Source organism: Garra rufa, chromosome 7 (genome assembly GCF_049309525.1).
Source record: "Garra rufa chromosome 7, GarRuf1.0, whole genome shotgun sequence".
Classification (NCBI taxonomy): domain Eukaryota; kingdom Metazoa; phylum Chordata; class Actinopteri; order Cypriniformes; family Cyprinidae; genus Garra; species Garra rufa.
The window spans coordinates 43,419,956-43,446,173 of record NC_133367.1 but is presented as its reverse complement, the minus strand read 5'-3'; the positions used below and the strand labels follow the sequence as shown (position 1 = coordinate 43,446,173).

General features: G+C 36.3%; 1 protein-coding gene across 1 annotated transcript; it reads right to left on the bottom strand.

Annotated features, from left to right (window-relative positions):
* Window positions 1-19,700, bottom strand: traf5 (Tnf receptor-associated factor 5). Its single transcript, XM_073844282.1, has 11 exons — window positions 19,569-19,700; window positions 11,012-11,235; window positions 10,844-10,901; window positions 10,655-10,756; window positions 10,387-10,551; window positions 10,227-10,304; window positions 7,539-7,613; window positions 7,346-7,438; window positions 7,082-7,201; window positions 5,308-5,476; window positions 1-1,173 (listed from the first exon to the last, which is right to left on the bottom strand). The coding sequence occupies exons 2-11, from the start codon at window positions 11,227-11,229 to the stop codon at window positions 608-610; spliced, it is 1,644 nt and encodes a 547-aa protein (XP_073700383.1). The 5' UTR covers window positions 11,230-11,235; window positions 19,569-19,700; the 3' UTR covers window positions 1-607.
* Between the last annotated feature and the right edge of the window lie 6,518 nt (window positions 19,701-26,218).

Sequence of the window (26,218 nt, the reverse complement as noted above, 5' to 3'; positions counted from 1 at the left end):
TATCACTTGTGTTTTCCTTTATTAAAAACCAAACAAGTAGGCTCAGCTCAGGAGACAAACAGAACTGCAAAAGTAACATAATATACTTTCCACAATATACAATACAACACACAATATTTGAAACTATTTTTTTAATTAACTGGAAATCAGTGCAAAGAGAGAAGGGGGTAGACTAAAAAACATTAAAACCAGGGCCAGAATTGAACCCAGGTATATATGGGCCAACAGGTTGCAGACAAGTGTGCTACAGTACAATCTGCATCACTCAAACGGACAAGACAAAGACCATTAAGCAGACATGGATCTAGGCTTGAAATAACCAGTAGTCATCATAATTGCATAAATGATTATGTTTTGGGCCTTTTGCTAACAACTGACACTTTCATCATGTGCACAATTTCATTCATACACAACCAAATTGATATTTTCATAAATATGGCACCTATGAGCAATACATTCAACACCTTCATCTGGTTTAAAATGATTCAGACTAATCTGTGCATGTAAACATAACCAGTGTTACTACAACAAATATCTTCAACTGGATATTATGTGACACTACAGTGACTCCTGGGACAATTGATTCTTCCTATAGTCAAAATTCATGCTACAAATCCTCTAATCCAGTTGTGTCCACCTTCACTTTGATGAAAAGCGTGTCATCTCTCACATAAACGGCATTTCGAGGGGCCTCCAAGTCGCCATGGGACATGAATCTCGGGAACCCTGTGGCCACATTAGCATCAGATGTTGGCCGACGAAAGCTATCACTGCTGGTATCGGGGGTAAAAGTAATGCTCTGGTGGTTCCTAGAGCCACTTTGATCCAGTAATGTTAATGTTATGTTCTGTCTGAACGGCCATGGTAAGAGCGTGTCGAAGTCTCCACGCATTATCGTGATGTAGAGCGACAGGTGAGTGCCTCTCCCTGAGTTGTCCCCACCGAGGTAGGCTCGCACGCTGAGCTTGTAGCCGCTACGACTTGTGTAGAAGGGGGTTGAGTTGAGGGGGGTGCCGGCCTCTTTCCGGTGCCAGTAGTCACGCACTTTCCAGATCAGCTTCCCGTCGTAGGAAGTGGATTCCAGCTGGCGGAAACGCTGCTCGTTACACTGCAGCTGCTCCACGTGGATGTCTAACAAGCGGGTATGGCGTTGACACGTCTGCTCTAATGCACCTGAGGGGCACAAACACATACAGTTCTACTGTTACCAGTTTTACAAAGAACATCCGGATATTATTGTTCTGTGTGAGACCAGAAACAAACTCTATAATTTACTCTGTCCTGTCTAAGCCAAGACAGACCAACCCGATCTCATGGCAATTCGTACATACAGGTGCATCTCAATAAATTAGAATGTCGTGGAAAAGTTCATTTATTTCAGTAATTCAACTCAAATTGTGAAACTCGTGTAATACATAAATTCAATGCACACAGACTGAAGTAGTTTAAGTCTTTGGTTCTTTTAATTGTGATGATTTGGCTCACATTTAACAAAAACCCACCAATCCAATATCTCAACTAATTAGAACACTTCAGACTAATAAAAACACATTTTTAGTGAATTGTTGGCCTTTTGGAAAGTATGTTCATTTACTGTATATGTACTCAATACTTGGCAGGGGCTCCTTTTGCTTTAATTACTGCCTCAATTTGGTGTGGCATGGAGGTGATCAGTCTGTGGCGCTGCTGAGGTGGTATGGAAGCCCAGGTTTGTTTGACAGTGGCCTTCAGCTCATCTGCATTTTTTGTCTCTTGTTTCTCATTTTCCTCTTGACATTACCCTATAGATTCTCTATGGGGTTCATGGTCATTTAACCTTTTGGCAGTGTGGGCAGGTGGCAAATTCTGCTGGAAAATGAAATCAGCATCTTTAAAAGGCTGGTCAGCAATAGGAAGCACAAAGATGTCTCTGATGTTGTCTGTGATTCAGGAGTGGCTTAACAAGAGGAATACGACAATTGTAGCCACATTTCTTGACACGTCTGTGTGTGGTGGCTCTTGATGCCTTGATCCCAGCCTCAGTCCATTCCTTGTGAAGTTCACCCAAATTCTTGAATCAATTTTGCTTGACAAGCCTCTCAAGGCTGCGGTTCTCTCGGTTGGTTGTGCATTTTTTCCTCAACACTTTTTCCTTCCACTCAACTTTCTGTTAACATGCTTGGATGCAGCACTCTGTGAACAACCAGCTTCTTTGGCAATGAATGTCTGTGGCTTACCCTCCTTGTGAAGGGTGTCAATGATTGTGTTCTGGGCAACTGTCAGATCAGCAGTCTTCCCCATGATTGTGTAGCCTAGTGCAGTGGTTTTCAATCCTGGTCCTGGGGACCCACTGCTCTGCACATTTTGTATGTCTCCCTTATCTGACACACTCAGTTCAGCACATGGATCTCTCTCCTAATGAGATGACAATCTGAATCAGGTGTGTTAAATAAGGGAGACACACAAAATGTGCAGAGCAGTGGGTCCCCAGGACCAGGATTGAAAACCACTGGCCTAGTGAACCAAACTGAGAGACCATTTTGAATGCTCAGGAAAACTTTGCAGGTTTTTTGAGTTGGTTAGCTGATTGGCATGTCACCATATTCTAATTTTTTGAGATAGTGAATTAGTGGGTTTTTGTTAAATGTGAGCCAAATCATCACAATTAAAAGAACCAAAGGTTGTATGAATTCACCACCTCGTAAAATACATACGAACTGGTCGTGAGATAGCGTTGGACACACTGAGCCAGGGGTGTCCAAATTCGGTCCTGCAGCTCAAACTAGAAAAAGTCAAAGAAGTAGAAGTCAAAGAAAATGTCGAAGAGGTAGAAGCCACAAAAACAAGTCAAAGAAGTATAATGGTGCGTTCACACCGGACGCGACTTGCGCGGAAAAAACGTGCTATTCGCGCGTAGTTGAACGCTTGAACATTTGAGTTTACTCGCGCCATTCGCGCGGTAAAATTCGCGTCATTCGCTCGTGACATTTTCTTCACAACAGACGCGAATTCACGTCATGGGAGGGGCTTCTGCCACTCGTCAGCGGGAAAGTAGTTGTAAAATAGGTGAATGAGCTCAATTTGCCAGCTTTAGCTTGCTTGTAGTCTCAATATGTATGTATATGTAGGTCAAATTGAGTAAAGAGCGTTTTTTAAAACTTACCAGATTGTCCGACCTCTTCACTCACTTTCTTCCTACCAAGATCCCTTTTATTCCTGTTTCTACAAAAGTCCAAAGATGTATCGTACAGCTCCGAGGAACCACAGACAGCAACGGTGATTTTGTCCGCCATTGTTGTTTCGGATTTCTGCCTCCGTCACTACTAGAGCAAGCTCCTGATTGGTTAACGCGGCGCGGATTTTCGCCAAAGATCAGATTTTTGAACTCGCGCGTTTCGCGCGATTTGCGCGAATGGCGCGGCAATCGCTTGAAACGCTCAATGCGCGCCGCGCTATTCGCGCCGCCTCATTTGCGCGTTTCGCGCCGCAGGATGGCTATTCGCGTCTTTGCATTGACTTAACATGTAAATCACTCGCGCTTGCCGCTTCATTCGCGTCCGGTGTGAACGCACCTTAAGTCAAAGAAAAAGTTGAAGAGGCAGAAGCTATAGAAGAACCCAAGAAGTAGAAGTCAAAGAAAATGTTGAATAGGCAGATGCAATATAAAAAGTCAAAGAAAAAGTTGAAGAGGCAGAAGCCATAGATGAAGTCGAAGAAGTAGAAGCTACAGAAGAAGTTGAAGTAGAAGTCAAAGAAAATGTTGAAGAGGCAGATGCCATATAAAAAGACAAAAAAAAAGTAAAAGAGGCAGAAGCCACAGAAGAAGTCGAATAAGTAGAAGTTAAAGAAAAAGTTGAAGAGGCAGAAGACATAGAAGAAGTCAAATAAGTAGAAGCCGAAGAAGTAGAAGCCATAGAAGTCAAAGAAGTAGAAGTCGGAGAAAAAGTTGAAGAGGCAGAAACCATAGAAGAAGTCGAAGAAGTAGAAATCGAAGAGGCAGATGTCATAGAGGAAGTCAAAGTAGAAGTTAAAGAAAAACTTGAAGAGGCACAAGACATAAAAGAAGTCAAAGAAATAGAAAGTTACAGAAGGACAAACATCACTGCAACACTCCACTGATTTGGGCTTTATGGTGCTGTGACAAAACTCAATTCTGTCCATGAAAACACATTTGGAATTTACAAAAAAGCACCTAAAGGAGCCTCAGACTCTGAGAAACAAGATTCTGATGAACCTCAATTGTGACCCTGGACCACAAAACTAGTCTTAACTAACACAGATACATTTCTTTTATGCCCAAATCTTTAGGGTATTAAGTGAAGATCATGTTCCAAGAAGATATTTTGTAAATGTCCTACCGTAAATATATCAAAAACTAGTTTTTGATTAGTAATATGCATTGCTAAGAACTTCATTTGGACAACTTTTCTCAATATTTAGATTTTTTTGCACCCTCTGATTTTCAAATAGTTGCATCTTAAGCAAGTATTATCCTATCCTAACAAACCATACATCAATGGAAAGCTTATTTATTCACCTTTCAGATGATGTGTAAATATATTGTTAAAAGGTTGACTCTTATGATTTTTATAGTTTTGTGGTCCAGGGTCACAATTCTAAGCATCATGTTCGAAGGAAACCAGGCACTGCTCATCACCTGCATAGCAGCATCAGTGGCAGAAAACCCAGTCCAGAGCATTCAGAACCTCAGACTGGGCAGATGGTTCATCTTCCAACAGGGCAATGACCCTAAGCACACAGCAAGAGTGTGAGCTTATAGACAACTGTGAATGTTCTTGAGTGGCCCAGCCAGAGCCTGGGCTTAAACCCAATCAAATATTTCTGGGGGAAACCTGAAAATGTCTGCCAGACCCCATTCAAGCTGACAGAGCTTGAGAGGTGAAGAGGTGAATCTAAGCATGGCAGATAATTGCCAAATGTTGATGTGCCAATCTTGTTGCATCATACCCAAAAAGACTTGAGGCTGTTAAGTGCTTCAGCTAAGTACTGAGTTAAGGATGTGAATACTTATGCACTTATTTCAGTGTTTTTGGCTTATCACAACAAGTCTGAGAACACAACATATAATTGTCCATCCATCCGTTTTCCAAACTGCTTGTCATGTAGAGTCATAGGGTTGCTGGAGCCTCTCCCAATATTACATGGATGATTCCATGATGTTTTTGGATTCTGAGGGCAATCAGAAAGCTAAGAGGAACCAGAGACCTTCATTCACCTGAGCCTGAACTTTTGAATGTTTGCATTCTATTAACTTCTATTTAAGTAAATGCTGTCAACATTCCTGTGTCTATGTCAGATTTGACTTACCCAGGTGTTCCCTGAGGCTTTCTGTGACGGCCACCTGCTGTCTGAGGGAGTCCAGTGATGCCCGAAGGCTGGGGAGCTCTTCATTCAATTCAGAGCCCAGAACGCCCCGCAGATCCCTCAGTTCACGCTGCACATTGCAGATCCGCACTTTCTGCTCCTCCACAGACCTCTGGCACACAAACACACATCATACAGCCAACTCCGACTTACATTCAATTGTTATGTAACTACCCTGATAGCACATGTACATCTCGGAGACGTCTGCATTTACATCTGCAAGACGTAGTTTGCTCATCTGCATGACGTTTATTGGACGTTTCTATCAGATGTCAAATAGTCGTCTATTAGATGTCTTTAAGATGTTTATGAGTTAGAATGTATGTAAAACTCTCCAAACTCCAAACACAGGCCAGATCTTCAGACTGATCTGACTCCAGTTGCTGTATCTTTTCTAACTGATCCGACTTACGGTTTTCTTAAAAATTACGATTAAAACTGGGAAAAATGCCATAGACTTACATTCAAACTCATTCAAATTAACTTGCTAATCATGCTAGTAGCATGCTAATTATGCTAGAATCATGCTAACATGCGAGTAACATACTAATCATGCTAGAAACATGCTAATAGCATGCTAATTATGCTAGAATCATGCTGACAACATGCTAGTAACATACCAATCATGCCAGAAACATGCTAGTAGCATGCCAATTATGCTAGAATCATGTTAAAAACATGCTATTAACATACTAAACATGCTAGAAACATGCTAGTAGCATGCTAAAAACATGCTATTAACATACTAATCATGCTAGAGACATTCTAGTAGCATGCTAAAAACATGCTATTAACATGCTAATCATTTTAGAAACAAGATCGCAACTTGTTAATCATGTTAGAATCATGCGAGCAACATGCTAATCATGCTATAAACATATTAACAACTTGCTAATCATGTTAACAACATGCTAACAGTTTGCTAATCATGCTAACAACATGCTAGCAATTTGTTAATCATTTTAGAAACAATATCGCAACTTGTTAATCATGTTAGAATCATGCGAGCAACATGCTAATCATGCTAGACACATGCTAGCAACTTGCTAATCATGCTATAAACATATTAACAACTTGCTAATCATGTTAACAACATGCTAACAGTTTGCTAATCATGCTAACAACATGCTAGCAACGTGCTAATCATGTTATAAACGTGCTAGTAACTTGTTAATCATCTATCTATCATCAACGTTAAGCTTTTTAAACTACTTTAAACTTCAAACTATTTCAGACTTAAACAGTCAAACTTATGTGAAACTTATTAAACTTTTTAAAGCTTTCAAACTTTTCAAACTTTCAGGTCCGGCTTTCTCAAGCCAACTTAAAGTTTGTCTTGACAAACTTTTTTTTATCTAGTTTATTATGTGATTATGTAAAAAGAGCTACATTGACTTCCCTGGTTGCAGATATTTTGTGCCAGTTTTCCAAGAAGAGATGTTTTTGTTCTCTTGAACACAAGATGGAAATTCCAACTTTTTTATTCACTATGAACCAATAATGACCGATGACCACTATGTACATAAATAATGGCAATAATACATTAATATACAACGAATGGTGAGGATTCTCTGAATAACAAAACTCACTTACACCACAGCTGCTACAGGTTCAGAACTTCCTTTAACTTTATATTGTGAGAGTTTATTAGAGATGACTTTATTTCTAAAATGACAGGGTAATTAGCTGTTTTGTATTTAACACAAGGTTTCTTTACCTGTAAGGTAGTAAGTGTGCTGTCACAAAGGGTGAGATCCCGGTCCAGATTGCTGACCACAAGACTTTTGTCCTTCAGCGCTCCCTGCTGGACAAGCATATCCTTCTGCAATTGTTCCACCTACAACCAAGACCATTTGTATGTCATGCAAAAATAACGCTGAGCAAACAGGAATCCCTTTAATCATAGCATTTAATGGGATGTACTATGAACCAGAATATCTCCATGATTATTTATTGCATTTTGCACTGACATGTTTCACACCTGTTTCTCAAGTTTGGTGTTGCTTTCCAGAACAAGCCGAACATGGGAACTGAACTCTGAGTTTTCATGAACTTGCACTTTCCCTCTTTTACCCTGGAAAGAAAGACAGAGGTCAAAGGCTGAGATCTGCAAATGCATTATAGCTCCAGACAAACAGAAACATTTACTGAACAGCAACTGATTGTTTTCTTACTCTGAATGTGCAGCCATAGTTTTTATAAATGCAGTCAGTCTCCACTTCAAGACACTCATCAGCATGAGCCTGCAGCTGTGGGGGATCAACAAGCAGCAATGAGCAAATTAAAATATCGGACTATTCATGGAGCCCCTAAGGGGACATGTTGATGGTAAAACATGAGTTGGAAGGGGAAACTTATATTTTAATGCTCTCAAAACGTTTGCCTCAGCCCGTGAACTCTAAATTAGTTTGCAAATCTTTTGCGTACTTTCCTAACTTTAACAATGCAAAATGAAAAACTGGTGATGGACATTATATGACTAACTTTTTCCAAAGTTTCATGGATGAATGCAATAGCATTGAAAAATGCTGAGTTTCACAGGGGAACCAATCGCAATACTTTTGTGAGGAAACATAAATGTTTTGAAAGAGAAAGTTTCCAAAGGGAACACAATGGTTTTGCATGTAAATGCAAAAGTATTAAAACATAATCTTATGTTTTTTCCATTTTCGTGTCTCCTTAGGGCCTTCGTATTAATCTGAAGAGAGCAATTTGGGTCATTCCTGGGATTCGGCAATATTTCAGTCCCCTAACTTAATTGTTTGAAGCTTTTCACAATACTTTTGTATGCCCACTATAATGAATTAAATAATTTAATAATAATGCATTTTAATATTTTTTTGCATAAAACAATGTCTTATATCCATCTTAAACCAAGCGTTTTGTCATGTCCCTGAAGCACTTAAGTTTGTACTTAGAAAATGATTAACAAAACGTGTGCATAGTGTCTATGATTTTTGACAGTAATGTAACCCTTACGAAAAAGTTTATTCAAGTGTGCTATTAGTATACTTCTTTTTAAACTAAAAATGGGAAAGTATACTTTCAGTCTACTTTTTATGGGCTTCTCAGAAATATACTTAAAATGACATTTAAGTATATTTGAGCTATACTATGCTCTGAGAATCTGTGTTTTCATTGTTATACACTAGGGGCGCTATTGCACTGTATCTTCTGTACAGAATTTCCGAAACACAAGTGAAGAAGAAACCGAAACAACAGATACTTCCACATGTAATCGAACACAATCGTCAGACTTAAAACAGCATCAAAACTTACGAGTATACTTGCAGTATAAAAGACCGAGACTATACTTGTATTGGATTGTAGTGCACTAAAAATGCATAAAAAAGCATTTAATTAGTAAACTATCAGTACACCTATAAGTTCAATTTTAGTATACTTGCAGTACAAACTGAAAACATAGATGTAAACTAGTTGTGTACTCAAAGTTTACTACTGTTATACTTAAAGTATACTTAAAAGTATACTTTTATATACTAGAAAGTGGGCCAATTTAGTCCCAAGGAGTATTGAAATAGTACACTTAATAGTACTGTTACTACTAGTACACTCATATTTGTATACTTACTACATAAAGTGTACTTAAAAAAATACTTGAACTTTACGTAAGTATACTTAATAAAATAAACTTGAAGTATACTTCTTTTTGGTAAGGGATGAGAGACAAAACCAAAAATGAAAACTTAAGGCAATGTAAACCTTCAAATGTGTTACAGACTTTAAACCTATCACACCTTGTCACCTTTATATTTTTGGAAAAATATAGAGAAGACAATTAAGAATAAAAGCATTTCTTGCTGATTACCATCTGACATCCCTTACTGAAAGAAGTATACTTCAAGTTTATTTTATTAAGTATACTTAAGTATATTTTTAAGTATACTTTATGTAGCAAGTATACAAATATCAGTGTACTAGTAGTATACTATTAAGTGTACTATTTCAATACTCATTGGGACTAAATTGGCCCTCTTTCTAGTGTTTAAAAGTATACTTTTAAGTATAACAGTAGTAAACTTTGAGTACACAACTAGTTTACATCTATGTTTTCAGTTTGTACTCCAAGTATACTGAAATATATTTTAGATATACTGATGGTTTACTAATTAAATACTTTTTATGCATTTTTAGTACACTTTGAAGTATAGTCTCAGTAAACTACTAGTTTAGAAGTTTTATAATGCAAGTATACTTGTAAGTGAACTTTACATCAAACTTTAAGTATACTATTATGTCCCTATTTAGGTATTAATTTGTATATATTTTGTTATATGAATATCTGAACACACAAAACATCAAAAGAAAGAACAGAGTATCTGCTTGTAAACAATTTTTTTTTATTTTAGCTTCATGCATCCTTTATTATAAACACTTGAATGTGGGTACGTTTTATAAATAATACATAAACAAACAACATATTGAATTTTGAAAGACTTTTGATGATAATCAAAACGTAGATGGAGCTGATCAACACCCCAAAGCTTGACAGTCATTATTATCTCTTCATGAGTCGACATTTTATTCATTACGTTACTCAGTTTTCCATATCTATGGTTTTGATGCTGTTTTATGTCTGACGATTGTGTTAGATTACATGTGGAAGCATCTGTTGTTTCGGTTTCTTCTTGTGTTTTGGAAATTCTGTTCAGAAGATGTGTAACAGCGCCCCTAGAGAACAAGTATAGCTCAAATATACTTAGACTTAGAAGTATAAGTATACTTAAATGTAATTTTAAGTATATTTCTGAAAAGTTGAAATGTTACCGAATCAGAGAAATGAGCTGAAATGCATGATAGAACTGTTTAACGGTGCATTAAAGTATCTAACGACACCACACCTTCTGTCTTTTGATCATCTGAAGACATTTGTTGGGACACAGGACTTCAAACTCAGGGCATGAAGTCTTCTGATGGACCTGCCATAGTTCAGAGACATAATTATAAACAAACACACCTCAGATGTCTCTATGCAGTATTGAGACAGGGAAACGTTCTGACCAGCAGTTGAGTTACGGGCAACGAAAGCTTGCAATGGTGGCAGGACTCCAGTCGGAAGGAGCAGATGTTCCTCTGATGGTCCATTAGGTTTTTGCGTAACACACTGTCACTGCACCCTATATTCGAACATCGAATTCGCTCGTACTGACAAGCTTTTAGATGATCCTGAGAAAGAGAGGTTGCACTGTTTTTACTCAACTCTGAATAATGGAAACAAGCTGGTTTTATTGTCATTTTACAGCACATTAGGTAATGCTTTGCCTTTTACCTGAAGGTTACATAAGGGAACCCTCTGTGGGCAGTCTGGGGCGTTGCTACAGTAGACCTCTAAGTTTAGCAGTTCCCGTTTACAGCAGTTGTCTTGAAAAATCTGCAAGCATTGCATGTACAATGGAAAATAAAGCTGTGCTTCCGATAAGTGCACATGAATATGCGTATAAAATATTAATGTTCTCACCTCCTCTAGTTTTATGGGAATGCTGTCTAAAGGACATTTCGAACTTCCTCCATTTTCACTGAAAAGAGGAAGGTTTGCACATTGCCAAAGATACCAAGTTATGCACTGTTTATCTTTGTTGATGGGCGACAGATTGTTGGATTTATTCAATGAATGAGTTGTTCTTACATGTAAGCCCTCACACACTGAGCACAGAAGATGTGGCCGCAGCCCGTCTGGTGAGGGTTCAGGACGATCCCGCCGCAGGACGGGCAAATGAACTGTTGCTCTAACCGCAAGACAAAGCGCAGCGTGCGATTGGTCAGAAAGGATTCCAGCTCCCATGACCTCATGGGCTCCGAGTTCTGACGGGACAATCCGGGACACTCGTTCTCCTCTGTGGCCATGAAAACCTGGTAGCATTAACGAAAACTTGATGCAATGCAGAAACCTGCATAGACAAATGCAATTCTATTTCATGTTCCTCTTCTTTTTTTTTAGCATCATTCAAGTTGATCTATAAATGTGACCCTGGACGACAAAACCAGCCTTAAGTAGCAAAGGATATTTGTAGCAATAGCCAAAAATAAATTTTTCTGGCTGGCTTGAGAAAGCCTAGCTTGAAAGTTTAAAGCAGCAGTTTAAAGTTGTAAACTTTATATAGATAAATGATAATGATTAGCATGTTGCTAGCATGATTCGAATGTAGTTAACATGATTCTAACATTTTTCTAGCATGTTTAGTATGTTTCTAGCATGATTAGCAAGTTACTAGCATCATGTTTCTAGCATTATTAGCAAGTTACTAGCATGTCATTAGCATGTTTCTAACATGATTAACAAGTTGCTAGTATGTTTCTAGCATGGTTAGCAAGTTACTGGCATGTTTCTTACATTACTAGCAAGTTGCTGGCATGTTTTTAGCATGATTAGCAAGTTTTTACCATGTTTCTGACATGATTAGCAAGTTGCTAGCATGTTTATTGCATTATTAACAAGCTATTAGCATGTTGTTAGCATGTTTCTAACATGATTAGCAAGTTACTAGCATGTCATTAGCAAGTTTCTAGCATGTTTCTAACATTATTAACCAGTTGCTAGCACTTTTCAAACATGTTTCTATTATGTTCTATCTAGTCAGTTGCTAGCATGTTTCCAGCATGTTTCTAGCATGATTACTAAGTTGCTAGCATGTTTCTAGGTTGACTAACAAGTTGCTAGCATTTCTCTAGCATGTTTGCTAGCATGTTTCTAGCATGATAAGCGAGTTGCTAACGTGTTTCTAGCCTGACTAGCAAGTTGCTAGTATGTTTCTAGCATGGTTAGCAAGTTACTAGCATGTTTCTAACATGATTAGCAAGTTGCAAGCATGTTTATAACATTATTAATAAGCTATTAGCATGCTGTTAGCATGTTTCTAACATGATTAGCAAGTTACTAGCATGTTTTTAACATGATTAGCAAGTTACTAGCATGTTTCTAACATTATTAACCAGTTGCTAGCACTTTTCAAACATGTTTCTATCATGATTAGTCAGTTGCTAGCATGTTTATAGCATTATTAATAAGCTATTAGCATGCTGTTAGCATGTTTCTAACATGATTAGCAAGTTACTAGCATGTTTATTGCATTATTAACAAGCTATTAGCATGTTATTAGCATGTTTCTAACATGATTAGCAAGTTACTAGCATGTCATTATTAAGTTTCTAGCATGTTTCTAACATTATTAACCAGTTGCTAGCACTTTTCAAACATGTTTCTATCATGTTCTATCTAGTCAGTTGCTAGCATGTTTCCAGCATGTTTCTAGCATGATTACTAAGTTGCTAGCATGTTTCTAGGTTGACTAGCAAGTTGCTAGCATGTTTCTAGGTTGACTAGCAAGTTGCTAGCATTTCTCTAGCATGTTTGCTAGCATGTTTCTAGCATTATAAGCGAGTTGCTAACGTGTTTCTAGCCTGACTAGCAAGTTGCTAGTATGTTTCTAGCATGGTTAGCAAGTTACTAGCATGTTTCTAACATGATTAGCAAGTTGCAAGCATGTTTATAGCATTATTAATAAGCTATTAGCATGCTGTTAGCATGTTTCTAACATGATTAGCAAGTTACTAGCATGTTTCTAACACGATTAGCAAGTTACTAGCATGTTTCTAACATTATTAACCAGTTGCTAGCACTTTTCAAACATGTTTCTATCATGATTAGTCAGTTGCTAGCATGTTTATAGCATTATTAATAAGCTATTAGCATGCTGTTAGCATGTTTCTAACATGATTAGCAAGTTACTAGCATGTTTCTAACATGATTAGCAAGTTACTAGCATGTTTTCTAACATTATTAACCAGTTGCTAGCACTTTTCAAACATGTTTCTATCATGATTAGTCAGTTGCTAGCATGTTTTCAGCATGATTAGCAAGTTGCTAGCATGTTTATAGCATTATTAATAAGCTATTCGCATGCTGTTAGCATGTTTCTAACATGATTAGCAAGTTGCAAGCATGTTTATAGCATTATTAATAAGCTGTTAGCATGTTGTTAGCATGTTTCTAACATGATTAGCAAGTTACAAGGAAGTTTCTAACATGATTAGCAAGTTACTAGCATGTTTCTAACATTATTAACCAGTTGCTAGCACTTTTCAAACATGTTTCTATCATGATTAGTCAGTTGCTAGCATGTTTCCAGCACGATTAGCAAGTTGCTAGCATGTTTATAGCATTATTAACAAGCTATTAGCATGCTGTTAGCATGTTTCTAACATGATTAGCAAACTACTAGCATGTCATTAGCAAGTTTCTAGCATGTTTCTAGCATTATTAACCAGTTGCTAGCACTTTTCAAACATGTTTCTATCATGATTAGTCAGTTGCTAGCATGTTTCCAGCATGTTTCTAGCATGATTACTAAGTTGCTAGAATGTTTATAGGTTGACTAGCAAGTTGCTAGCATTTCTCTAGCATGTTTGCTAGCATGTTTCTAGCATGATTAGCAAGGTGCTAGCATGTTTCTAGCATGATTAGCAAGTTTCTACCATGTTCTAGCCCAACTAACACATTGTTAACATGTTTATAGCATCATTAACCCCTTAGCATTCCTGTCAAACTTAACTCAATGCAAAACGTCCTGCCGGTGGAACGTTGGAACGCTAAGGTGTTAACAAGCTATTAGCATGTTGTTAGCATGTTTCTAACATGAATAGCAGGTTACTAGCATGTCATTAGCAAGTTTCTAGCATGTTTCTAACATTATTAACCAGTTGCTAGCACTTTTCAAACATGTTTCTATCATGATTAGTCAGTTGCTAGCATGTTTCCAGCATGTTTATCAAGTTGCTAGCATGTTTCTAACATGATAAGCGAGCTGCTAACGTGTTTCTAGCCTGACTAACAAGTTGCTAGCATGTTTCTAGCATGTTTCTATCATGATTAGTCAGTTGCTAGCATGTTTCCAGCATGTTTCTAGCATGATTACTAAGTTGCTAGCATGTTTCTAGGTTGACTAAAAAGTTGCTAGCATTTCTCTAGCATGTTTCTAGCATGATAAGCGAGTTGTTAACTTGTTTCTAGCCTGACTAACAAGTTGCTAGCATGTTTCCAGCATGTTTCTAGCATGATTACTAAGTTGCTAGCGTGTTTCTAGGTTGACTAGCAAGTTGCTAGCATGTTTCTAGGTTGACTAGCAAGTTGCTAGCATTTCTCTAGCATGTTTGCTAGCATGTTTCTAGCATGATAAGCGAGTTGCTAACGTGTTTCTAGCCTAACTAGCAAGTTGCTAGTATGTTTCTAGCATGGTTAGCAAGTTACTAGCATGTTTCTAGCATGATTAGCAAGTTTCTACCATGTTCTAGCCCAACTAACTCATTGCTAACATGTTTATAGCATCATTAACAAGCTATTAGCATGTTGTTAGCATGTTTCTAACATGATTAGCAGGTTACTAGCATGTCATTAGCAAGTTTCTAGCATGTTTCTAACATTATTAACCAGTTGCTAACACTTTTCAAACATGTTTCTATCATGATTAGTCAGTTGCTAGCATGTTTCTAGCATGATAAGCGAGCTGCTAACGTGTTTCTAGCCAGACTAACAAGTTGCTAGCATGTTTCTAGCATGTTTCTATCATGATTAGTCAGTTGCTAGCATGTTTCCAGCATGTTTCTAGCATGATTACTAAGTTGCTAGCATGTTTCTAGGTTGACTAGAAAGTTGCTAGCATTTCTCTAGCATGTTTCTAGCATGATAAGCGAGTTGCTAACTTGTTTCTAGCCCGACTAACAAGTTGCTAGCATGTTTATAGCATGATTAGCAAGTTGCTAGCATGTTTCTAGCATGATTAACAAGTTGCTAGCATGTTTCTAGCATGATTAGCAAGTTGCTAGCATGTTTCTAGCATGATTAGCAAGTTTCTACCATGTTCTAGCCCAACTAACTCATTGCTAACATGTTTATAGCATCATTAACAAGCTATTAGCATGTTGTTAGCATGTTTCTAACATGATTAGCAGGTTACTAGCATGTCATTAGCAAGTTTCTAACATGTTTCTAACATTATTAACCAGTTGCTAACACTTTTCAAACATGTTTCTATCATGATTAGTCAGTTGCTATCATGTTTCTAGCATGATAAGCGAGCTGCTAACGTGTTTCTAGCCAGACTAACAAGTTGCTAGCATGTTTCTAGCATGTTTCTATCATGATTAGTCAGTTGCTAGCATGTTTCCAGCATGTTTCTAGCATGATTACTAAGTTGCTAGCATGTTTCTAGGTTGACTAGAAAGTTGCTAGCATTTCTCTAGCATGTTTCTAGCATGATAAGCGAGTTGCTAACTTGTTTCTAGTCTGACTAACAAGTTGCTAGCATGTTTCTAGCATGATTAGCAAGTTGCTAGCATGTTTCTAGCATGATTAACAAGTTGCTAGCATGTTTCTAGCATGATTAGCAAGTTGCTAGCATGTTTCTAGCATGATTAGCAAGTTTCTACCATGTTCTAGCCCAACTAACACATTGCTAACATGTTTATAGCATCATTAACCCCTTAGCATTCCTGTCAAACTTAACTCAATGCAAAACGTCCTGCCGGTGGAACGTTGGAACGCTAAGGTGTTAACAAGCTATTAGCATGTTGTTAGCATGTTTCTAACATGATTAGCAGGTTACTAGCATGTCATTAGCAAGTTTCTAGCATGTTTCTAACATTATTAACCAGTTGCTAGCATTTTGCTAGCATGATTAACATGTTACTAGCATGATTGTAGTTGCTAAACTAGGCTAGATAGTTAAATAGATTAGAAATATTAGAAAGAATGGAAGTTTTATTGTATTATAAATCTAGTTGATAGAAGGGCAGTTCGATTGAGTCTCAAGGGATTGTGGGAGTTTTGTCAGTTGGAGTTTGAATTTTGTCAGTTGGAGTTTGAATAGTGTTGATCAGTTGAACATTCCTCAATGTAAGTCTATGGGATTTTTATGATTTTTAATCTTCAATATTATGAAAACTATAAGTCGGATCAGTCTGAAAAGATAGAGCACACTCAGTGAGATCAGTCTGAAGAGCTGGCCTGAGTTCGGTGGTTCTAGTTTGAAAGCTCTAGGAGGAGGAGCGTTCAGAAATGTAGTCTAAGAAGAATAGTAGGTTAGCTTTCTCAAGCCAACCTAACTATGTTCCATTAAGATATTTTATACATTTCCTACCGTAACTATATGAAAACTTAATTGTTGATTAGTAATATGCATTGCTAAGAACTTCATTTGGACAACTTTAAAGGCCATTTTCTCAATATATAGATTTTTAATTTTTGCACCCTCAGATTTTCAAATAGTTGCATCTCGGCCAAATGTTGTCCTATTCTAACAAACCATACATCAGTGGAAAGCTTATTTATTTAATCAGCGTTGAAAAAATTTCCCGGGAATTTTGGAAATATAAACACTTCTTGATATTTGCTAGTTAAACGCGAATACCACAGATCAAATATATTTATATAAATATCCTTGGGCTCAAATGCAGAAAGTGTGAAAAGAGAAAATGGAGGGAATTTCCCCCTTTAGGTGACTAGGGGGGATTGTGTGTGGGGGAGGGTCATTTTTAGATATTATTATTATCTGATCTAAATGTTTGCTCCGTCAGTGCATTTGTTAAGTTGGTTTGAGAAAGCCAGTTTACTGAAATGCTATTTAAACTTATTCTTGTATTCTTATTCTCAGACTGCTCCTCCTCCTCGAGCTTTAACTCTCCAAACTCCAAACTCAGGCCAGATCTTCAGACTGATCTGACTCCAGCTGCTGGATCTTTTCTAACTGATCCGACTTACGGTTTTTCTAAAAATGACGATTAAAACTGGGAAAAATCCCATAGACTTACATTGAGGGAATGTTCAACTGATCAACACTATTCAAACTATTACACAACCTTTTTCATCTCTCGCCCATATATTTATATTCATAGAATGTACTTAATTAGTGTACACAGTAAACATACTATGTACACAAAATCTTTTATTTTGGATGCCATTAGAATATTAGAATAATATATTTAAAAGGTTTACTTCAGTATTAAATTAAATTACGATGGGGTGTTTTTTGAATAGTTTGGATGCCAGCATTTACCCTGCACTGCGAAAGATGATTTTCGTATTTAGTATTTCATGTTTACAAGTATATTTTGTCCCGTTTTCTGAAAAAAGAATTATAAAAATGTTGTTAGTTTCTGCTTAAAGCAAGCAAAAATATCTGTATAGGGTAAGAAAAATATTCTTTATTAAAAGGCTAAACAAGATTATTTGTCTTGCCCCATTGGCAGATATTTTTGCTTGTTATAAGCAAAAACTAACAAAATTTTAATTATTTATTCAGGAAAAATAGACATAATATCTTATATCATTTTAATTGTTAGGTAAATGCATCTGGATTCAATACATTTGAGATATTTATATTAGAAAACAGGACATAAATACTATGGAAGAAAATCATTTTTTGCGGTGTGTGAAGTTACACACACAAAAAAAGGTTTTCTTCTCCGGAAAATAATTTTAATTAGTAATCAATTTAGAATTTTCTTCCTTCTCCTCAATACCAAGTCCTCAATCCATTTTAGTCTTTTATAGCATCGCACAAACTAAAATCAGTTCCTTTTCCTGTTTAGCTTTTACAGCAATCATTTTTGACCATTTTTTTAATACTTTTTTGGTGATTTTGTCACTGTTTGATAAAATTAGAAAGAAAAGAAGCTAACTTTACTTTTAATTCCATCCCATCCTGATTATTTTCTAATGATAACCATTACACCGCAAAAAAATGATTTCTTCCTTAGTATTTACGTGTTTTCTAATATAAATACCTAAAAATTCTTAAATCAATATGCATTTACCTGACAAGTAAAATGACTTAAGATATCATGTCTAGTTTTCTATAAATACTCAAAATTGAGTTATCTGACAGTGGGGCAAGAACAATAATCTTGTTTAGCCTTTTAATTAAGATCTTTTTTCTTACCCCATTGGCAGATATTTTGGCTTGCTTTAAGCAAAAACTAACATAAGATATTTTGTCCTGTTTTCTAAAAAAATATGGTAGTTTTTGCTTAAAGCAAGCCAAAATATTGGCCAATCGGATAAGAAAAATTAAGAACTAAATTTTGATTATTTATTCAGAAAACAGGACAAAATATCTTAAGTCACTTTACTTGTCAAGCGAATGCATCCGGATCCAAGATTTTTGAGATATTTATACTAGAAAACAGGACAAAAATACTTTAAAAAATACTTTTTTTCAGTGTATGTAAAGCAATTCTAAAAAATAATAAGCAAAAATAATTAAAAGGGTTCCAAAAGTCTAGTAAACCTTTTTATAGAAAGACTTCCTTTTACTTTTAGATCAAATAAATCTTATGTTTAGTTAATAAATGCACTATGCGATCTAAAACGAATTAATGTTAAGAAAATATTTGGCTTGGATACAACTATTTGAAAATCTGACATCTGAAGGTGGAAAAAAGTCAAAATATTGAGAAAATCGCCTTTAAAGTTGTTTAAATGAAGTCCTTAGCAATGCATATTAAGTTTGGATATATTTACAGTAGGAAATGTACAAAATATATTCGCAGAACACGATCTTTACTTAATATCCTAATGATTTTCAACAGAAAAGAAAAAGCGATCATTTTGACCCATGCAATGTATTTTTAGCGATTGCCACGAATATATATTGCTACTTAAAACAGGTTTTGTGGTCCAGAGTCACAATTATGGCTGGAAGGTATAGTTTAATTTGACTTTCAGTTTTGTCAAACCTCAAAGTGTAGAAGTGTGAACAAATATCTATTCTTTACTCTTTTCCATGATCAATTGTTCACTTATCATGCAAGTAGATTATGCTATTATAGCCGCAACCAAACGGTAAAAATTAGACCTTTATTTAGTTGCATAACTTTGCTCATGTAGTTTTTAAAGCCCGAGCATGAACACTGCGGGCTGTTCCTGTGTGTGAAAGAGTGCAAACATATGGGGAATCCCCAGTGCAAGAACATGACACTATGAATCTAAACGCAACTAAAGCAGTTTACTATTACATGCCTTTAGAAATGCGCGCATTCACCAACCGGAGCCAAGCCTCGGCGTGCTTATCGTAAAAACGCAACCAGTAACTCAAACAACCATGTATTTCACATTTAAACATTTACTTTCGCTTTGCACTATCAGCAATATAACTCGCAATATTTATTTCAGAATGCATAGGGCTACGTACCTGAGGGTTGATGGCTTTAACATGTCATTTTGACTAATGTGGCAGAGCATTCAGTGGATATAATCCTGAATTATATTATTTGACAGCTCCGCGGCTGAGCGCGCAGTGCCGATGCACTTCGCTTAGTACGTCACTCTTATTTAGCCACGCTTTTAATGCGAACGGAAAACGGAATGACTGATCCTACTACGGCAAGGGCTTGGCTCATGAATATTAATTACGCAACGTCACAGAAGTTACCAAGCAACGTATGCATTAGCTAATGCATATTCATAACGGAAGCCTTGGCTATAGTAGGTTTTGCCCTTTCTTGAACGGAAAGCGCACTGCAGGAAGAGAAACTAAATTAAATGTAGCTGCAAGCAGCAATTACAGGGCCAAGTATCAGAACAGAACAAGTGCAGAAATGAAGAAGTGATTTTAGTCAAAATGGGTGACAAATCATAAAAGCAACCACTAGTAATATGATATAATCAGTTATCACTTTTGACCACAAGGTGGCACTGTGTCAAAACCTTTTGAGTACTTTCAGGTCATGGTCTTGATGGTACATACAAAGTTTTTGTAATGGTACACCAATGCGCATTTGTAAAAATGTAAATGTGTTTAGAATTTTCTATCATAATACTCTATTGTAGTCAATGGCAATTTCGTGTTTTGTTCAATTATAGCGCCAACAAGAGGCACAATCCCGCCAAATTTGGTGTGTGTCCTTAGTGTGTGCTCATACATATGTGTGTAAAATTTGGTGAAGATATCTCATTTTGTTTTGGATGTTTGTAATGTTACACCAATGCATTGATAAAAAATTTAAATTTTTAATCATAACACTCTATTGTAGTCAATGGCAATTTCGCGTTTTGTTCAATTATAGCGCCAACAAGAGGCACAATCCCGCCAAATTTGGTGTGTGTCCTTAGTGTGTGCTCATACATATGTGTGTAAAATTTGATGAAGATATCTCATTTTGTTTTGGAGTTATAGACATTATAGACATTTCTATATTCTATATGAGAAGAGAAGAAATGACCAACAGCTGATTTTGTTTGCATTTTTTTTTTTTTTTGCCACTTACGATCAAAATTTTGTAATGTTTGTAATGTTACACCAATGCATTGATAAAAATTTAACATTTTTAATCATAACACTCTATTGTAGTCAATGGCAATTTCGCGTTTTGTTCAATTATAGCGCCCCCAGGAGGCACAATCCCACCAAATTTGGTGTGTGGTCTTAGAGTGTGCTCATACATACGTGTGTAAAATTTGGTGAAGATATCTCATTTTGTTTTGGAGTTATAGACATTATAGGCATTTCTATATTCTATATGAGAAGAGATGACCAACAGCGGATTTTGTTTGCATTTTTTTTTTTTGGCCACTTACTATCAAAATTTTGTAATGTTTGTAATGTTACACCAATGCATTGATAAAAATGTAGGGTCCCACTTTACGTTAGGTGGCCTTAACTACTATATACTTACATTTAAATTAAGCATTTGGTACAATGTACTTATTGTGTACATACATATTTTTACATTGTACTTATCTTTTCTTAAAAACATATATGTAATTACATTTGTAATTAATTTCTGTAATTACCACTGACCCATCCCTTACACCCTAACCCACCCTTAAACCTACCCAAACCACCAAACCTGTCCCTAACCTTACCCATATCCCACCTTAATAGAAGCAAAAGTGTTTTGCAATGCAATATGACCACATTGAGTGCATTGTACTTATTTTTTAATGTAAGTACATAATAGTTAAGGCCACCTAATATAAAGTGTGACCAAATGTAGCATTTTATATCATAATACTCTATTGTACTCAATGGCAATTTCACCTTTTGTTCAATTATAGCGCCACCAAGAGGCACAATCCCACCAAATTTAGTGTGTGGTCTTAGAGTGTGCCCATACATACTTGTGTAAAAATTTGGTGAAAATATCTCATTTTGTTTTGGAGTTATAGACATTATAGACATTTCTATATTCTATATGAGAAGAGATGACCAACAGCTGACTTTGTGTGCAATTTTTTTTTTTTTTTTTTTTTTTTTGCCACTTACTATCAAAATTTTGGCAATTTGGCACTGCCATATTACCAGCACGATATGTTTCAGAATTTCCTATGGTTGTTTTTGTGTTGATAGATGTAACTGTTTCTAAGATATTGGCAAATGTTTAATAAGCGCTAAAATGCAACATTACACAAACCATAAGGCGAAATAAATGACCAATGGCTGACTTTGTTTGCATTTTTTTGCCAGTTACTATCAAAATTGCCGGCATACTACGTTTCCAAATTTCCTAGGGTGGTTTCGTGTCGATAGGAGTAACGGTTGCTAAGATATTAGCAAATGTTTATTAATCACTAAAATGCAACGTTGCACAAACCATAAGGCAAAACCTGGCATGTTTGGTATCGCTAGACTCGGCAAGGATTCAGGAGTCTAAAAAGGTCACTCCTATGAAAATAAGTCGACCACTCCCAAAGTAATATGCATGTGAATATTTGATTTTACCACTAGGTTGTGTTGGCTTGAAACTTCTCAGGCTCCTTCAGGGTATCGTGCTGATGACCCATACCAAGTTTTGTAACGATACATCAATCAGGTCATAGTCTTGATGGTACATACAAATGTACTGGTGTAATGGTTGTAATGGTACAGCAATGCACTGGTAAAAATGTAGCATTTTATATCATAATACTCCATTGTAGTCAATGGCAATTTCACGTTTTGTTCAATTTTAGTGCCACCAAGAGGCACAATCCCACTAAATTTGGTGTGTGTCCTTAGAGTGTGTCCATACATATGTGTGTCAAATTTGGTGAAAATATCTCATTTTGGTTTGGAGTTATAGACATTTTTCAATATGAGAAGAGAAGAGAAAAAATGACCAACGTCTGACTTTGTTTGCATTTTTTTTGGCACTTACTATCAAAACTTTGCCAATTGGGCATTAGCGTATTGATAGGATAAAATATTGATGCCCATTTTGTGTTGATAGGAGTAATGGTTTCTAAGATACTGGCAAATGTTTTTAAGCGCTAAAATGCAATGTTACACAAACCATAAGGCAAAAACTGGCATGTTTGGTATCGCTAGACTCGGCAAGGATTCAGGAGTCTAAAAAGGTGACTTCTGTGAAAATAAGTCAACCACACCCAAAGTTATAAGCATGTGAATATTTGATTTTACCACTAGGTGGCGCTGACTCGAAACTTCTCAGGCTCCTTCAGGGCATTATGCTGATGAAACATACCAAGTATTGTAATGATACATAAATCAGGTCATGGTCTTGATGGTACATTCAGAGTTTTGTAATGGTACATCAATGCATTGGTAAAAATGTAGCATTTTATGTCTTAACACTCTATTGTAGTCAATGGCAATTTCGCGGTTTGTTCAATTATAGCGCCACAATCCCACCAAATTTGGCGTGTGTCCTTAGAGTGTGCCCATACGTATGTGTGCCAAATTTGGTGAAAATATCTCATTTTGTTTTGGAGTTATAGACATTTTTCTATATGAGAAGAAAAAACGACAGACTTACTATCAAAAATTGGGCATTAGCATATTGATAGGATGTAGTATTGATGGGCATTTCGTGTTGATAGGAGTAACAGTTTCTAAGATGTGGGCAACTGTTTTTTAAATGCTAAAATGCAACGTTGCACAAACCATAAGGCAAAACCTGGCATCGCTGGATTCAGCAAGGATTCAGGAGTCTAAAAAGTCACCCAAAGTTATAAGTATGTGAATATTTGATTTGGCTCGAAACTTCTCAGACTCCTTCGGGGCATCGTGCTGATGACCCATACCGAGTTTTGTAAGGATACCTCAATGCGTTCAAAAATTCGACTAGGCATGATGCACCGAATCTAAAGAGACCAGTTTAGTGATTTTTGGCCAAACCACATGTGTATGGGCACAAACCATTGTTTGTAAGCTAAATTAGCCATTTTTCATATTTCCTGACCACTAGGTGGAACTGTACCAAAACGGTGCAGGTAACCTCGGGTAATGCTTGTTTTAACACACACCAAGTTTGGTCTCAATAGGTCAAACTGTTGCGGAGATATAGCCTCACAATCATTTTTCGTCGAATTTGTTTGCGCATTATTTGAAAACAGTTTGACTAATCCACTTGAATTCCAGAACTGTTTTCCAGCATGGTCTGAAGATGATATGAGCCAATTTTGGTGAAAACCAGAAAAAAGTCTAGGACAAGTTAGAAAAAGTAGGTTTTACGAACTATTGAAAATAGAACTAAAATTAAACCTTACAATTGTTGAAATTTCGACTTCATTTGACTAAGCATGACACTCCAGTGTACAAATTCTAGATGAAATGAAAATGAAATCAGAGTCTGTGTTCAAACGTGTTTTAATGTTTCCATATGACGAGCACATGACACTTCACATATGAACATGCTTTAGGCACAAATTTAGACTTTTCATTATTATACATATAATGCCACCACACTCTGAGCTGCCTACAACCTGAATATTAAAAAGTAAAAACTGAAATTAGGTTGTATAAAATAAAAAAAAAAAAACAAACAGGGATATTAAAAGGAATATCACCCTTAAAAATAAGAAAACTAAAGTTTTCAATTGTTTTCAATATGCAGCCAATCTGAACACAGTAGAAAGTAAGTGCCAGGAGCACAGATATACATATCAAATTCTAGTTAAGACTTCAAAAAACTTCTAAGGAACTACCAGGAAAAGTAGATCAATTATGAATGATTAAAATTGTACACAAGTGAAAAGTGTTTACACAGTGACCGATTGCATGCACAAGAATATTCCAGCATTATTGAAGATTGGTCATATTCTGATTATGTAAATGTCTGACTAGCATAATCAGATTAACATTTCAGATTTTAGAAATCCTGATAAGACCGAACACATATGTCTGTTGTAATCAGCATTTTGAGTCCTGTAAAAAACATATTCAGAATATTCTCCCTAACTGAATATCTGCACATCCAAAGAACTACAAGGTAATTCTGGATCATACAGCTGTGAGAAGTCAGGCTACTAATGGAAAATATTATAGGAGAACTCTTATTTAAGATTCAGTCTTATGTTCCTGTTGCTTAAATTAAATACTAAAACAAATGGCAAGGGGATTATCACTATTTCCAGAAAACGCTCATTACATGTACACAGTGATATTCAGAGCTTTGGATTTTGTAAACATTTTCAGAATAAGGGTTTAACCAGAATATAGACCTTTGAAGGATTAGCTCACTTCCAGAACCAAAATTTACAGATCCAAGAAGTTCATGTCTTTCATTCTTCAGTTGAAAAGAAACTGTTTTTTTGAGGAAAACTTTTCAGATTTCTCTCCATGTAGTGGACTTCTATGGTGCCCAAGAGTTTGAATTTCCAAAATGCAGTTTAGACACAGCTGTAAAGAGCTCTAAATGATCCCAGCCGAAGAAAAACTGTCTTATCTAGCGAAACGATTTTAAAGTGGGAGGAAAAAAAATGAGAAGGGAGTTTTTCGACATACCCTAACTGTATTAAACAGGGGTACGCATGTGCGTCGCAGAGTTAGACAAGATGAGCATTTGAGTTATAAATGTTTAAAATATAAACTGCACATTTGTTTTTTAGAAAATAACCAATCGTTTTGCAAGATAAGACCCTTCTTCCTCAGCTGGGATTGTTTAGAGCCCTTTGAAGCTGCATTTAAACCTCATTTTTTAAGTTTAAACTCGGGGGCACCATAGAAGTCCATTATATGGAGAGAAACCCTGAAATGTTTTCCTCAAAAAACAATTTCTTAAAATAGTCCTTTTTTTTTTTTTTAGAAAATAACCAATCGTTTCGCTAGATGAGACCCTTCTTCCTCAGCTGGGATTGTTTAGAGCCCTTTGAAGCTGCATTTAAACCTCATTTAAGTTCAAACTCGGGGGCACCATAGAAGTCCATTATATGGAGAGAAATCCTGAAATGTTTTCCTCAAAAAACAATTAAAATAGTCTTTTTTTTTTTTTTTTAAGAAAATAACCAATTGTTTCGCTAGATGAGACCCTTCTTCCTCAGCTGGGATTGTTTAGAGCCCTTTGAAGCTGCATTTAAACCTCATTTTTTAAGTTCAAACTCGGGGGCACCATAGAAGTCCATTATATGGAGAGAAATCCTGAAATGTTCTCCCCAAAAAATTTAATTTCGTTAAATTGGATTACTATTATTATTATTAATTTTTTTTAGAAAATAACCAATCGTTTCACTAGATAAGACCCTTCCTCCGCGGCTGGGATCGTTTCGAGTCCCTTGAAGCTGCATTTTGGAAGTTCAAACTCGGGGGCACCATTCAAGTCCACTATATGGAGAGAAATCCTGAAATGTTCTCCTCAAAAAACATAATTTCAATCGTTTCGTTAGATGAGACAGTTTTTCCTCGGCTGGGGTCATTTAGAGTCCTTTGAAGTTGCATTTATACTGCATTTTGGAAGTTCATACTCGGGGGCACCATAGAAGTCCATTATATTAATAAAATTTCTGATACATCTTTTCTTTACGACTGAAGAAAGAAAACAAGACAAACATTTTGGATGATGTAAATTATCTATAACTTTTCAATCTGGTAGTGAACTAATCCTTTAATTGGAAAATGACGTGCAC